We start from the raw sequence: 1,748 nt of genomic DNA, 5'->3' as shown, positions 1-1,748 counted from the left end.
TTAATGAATTTCATTTCTTTCACACTTTCTAATCAATTCAAGACGGATGGTAAGGTTGGGAAACATTTTTAGTTGGCCTTCTTTATAGAAAGCCTTTTTACATGCTTATGCCAATTAGAAAACTTGTCCTCCTAACATGTCATCTTGATTTAAAAGAACTGAGTGTAAGTCATATCTGGGCTACATAATGACTATGGCATGGCCTTAATATAGTCCAAAACAGGAGATGTGTTTAAAAAGTTTAAACTAATAATTAAATTTCTATTGTCTATGGGTTGGTAAACTGAAGAAACTTATTACTTGGTTCATTAGATCTCTACCATATATCAGAGATCTGTTTTGGTACAAGTGTCTGTTTAATTGCAAGAACAATTCTAAAGGTTCTGTTTAATTACAAGTGTCTGATAAGTCTTAAGACAGAAATCCGATTTAAGTCTTTTACCTTGCTGGAAATTGAATAGATAAGAATATTTAGAAAACAAAATGAAGGAATGTGCATATTTAGGTTTTCAGTTTCAAAACGAAATAAAGAAATAGATGGGTTTCAACTTTCAAGGTTGAGATCGTTCTGACAGAGTCAACTACCCAACCCCACCACTTTTATATGGGATTTGTTTTTGTTATATATATATAGAGAGAGAGAGGGAGGATCTAGAGAGGACCTCCTTACTTTAAGAATTTGAGGATTTCTACTATTTTACATTATTAGATGACTTCTTTTAACGATCTCAACCGTTGATCCTCTAGATTCATATGCAAGAAACATGTCTACAAAATTTCAACTAATTCCATAATCATTTGGTCATTCAAATTGATATATATATATATATATATGAAAAATAAATACCATATATAGATTGGATTATTCCATATAATTCATATAACTTTTTAGATTACATAAGGATGCATCATCTGTGTTTTTATTTCAACTAGCACTTCATTTAACTTCAATACATATATATGATCACTTCAACCACTTCCCGGTGGAACTGTATAACCTGCAGTGAATTGCCAAACTTATAAGAGCCATTATCAACTATGTAAAATCAGGCAATAGATCGCTTATGTATCTATAGCTATGAGAAAGAGGTTAATTTGGGATCTTACTTCCACAGTTCATTCCCTTGGGAACAGGGATACCACAGGACCTAACGACCTTAACCACCTTAACCATGTCAACCACCGCCTCGACCACCTTGGTCACGTGCCGGCACACGCATGGAATGTCTAACGTTTTTATCGCAGAACAGCATCCTTGAGATGCCGTTGGAGGCAGTACACTACCCTTCATAACATAAGGCTCACATTGCGTTATCAGACCTTGCATGTCACCTTGGCAAACTTGCCCCTGAACCACATCAACTTCACTAGTGAATAGAATTCCTATCACAACAATAGCAGCTAAAACCATGAATCGAAGATTGAGCATTTCCATCTCTAGCTAGCTCTTTGTGTTTTTGCTTTTATTGTTGGGGGTCGATTACTTTGCTGCATGGTTTATATAAGGATGTGGATTTGGATTTAATGTTTATAGCGTTACAAAATTTGTTACTTTTGAACTTAGGGGTTGCATATTGCATGTGAGGTTACAGAGGTCCTACACGAAAGATTAATTCTGACAAGGTTGTAGCAAAGTCGTTTACCATGGGAGCTCCTTCATTTCCTGTATGTGTTGTGTTAATATATATGAAATGAGTTCTACTAGTTTTCTGTTGGTATATGGTATACATATATATTTTTATGTGATT

The 1,748-nt window shown here is 34.6% G+C and overlaps 1 protein-coding gene across 1 annotated transcript; it reads right to left on the bottom strand.

Moving 5' to 3' along the window:
• Positions 1 to 969: 969 nt before the first annotated feature.
• On the bottom strand, positions 970 to 1,435 carry LOC101300698. The gene is made up of 2 exons (XM_004293139.1): positions 1,108 to 1,435; positions 970 to 998 (listed from the first exon to the last, which is right to left on the bottom strand). The coding sequence occupies exons 1-2, from the start codon at positions 1,433 to 1,435 to the stop codon at positions 970 to 972; spliced, it is 357 nt and encodes a 118-aa protein (XP_004293187.1).
• Positions 1,436 to 1,748: the final 313 nt, after the last annotated feature.

This window comes from Fragaria vesca, linkage group LG2 (genome assembly GCF_000184155.1).
Source record: "Fragaria vesca subsp. vesca linkage group LG2, FraVesHawaii_1.0, whole genome shotgun sequence".
In the NCBI taxonomy this organism is placed as follows: Eukaryota; Viridiplantae; Streptophyta; class Magnoliopsida; order Rosales; family Rosaceae; genus Fragaria; species Fragaria vesca.
Note: the sequence above shows the minus strand (reverse complement) of the source record. Positions and strands in the feature narration are given on the sequence as shown.

Coding starts and splice junctions, on each gene's coding strand:
- LOC101300698 (XM_004293139.1), bottom strand. CDS start 1,435: ATGGAAATGCTCAATCTTCGATTCATGGTTTTAGCTGCTATTGTTGTG. Junction 999..1,107: donor CAAGGGAATGAACTGTGGAA/GTAAGATCCCAA, acceptor AATTCACTGCAG/GTTATACAGTTCCACCGGGA.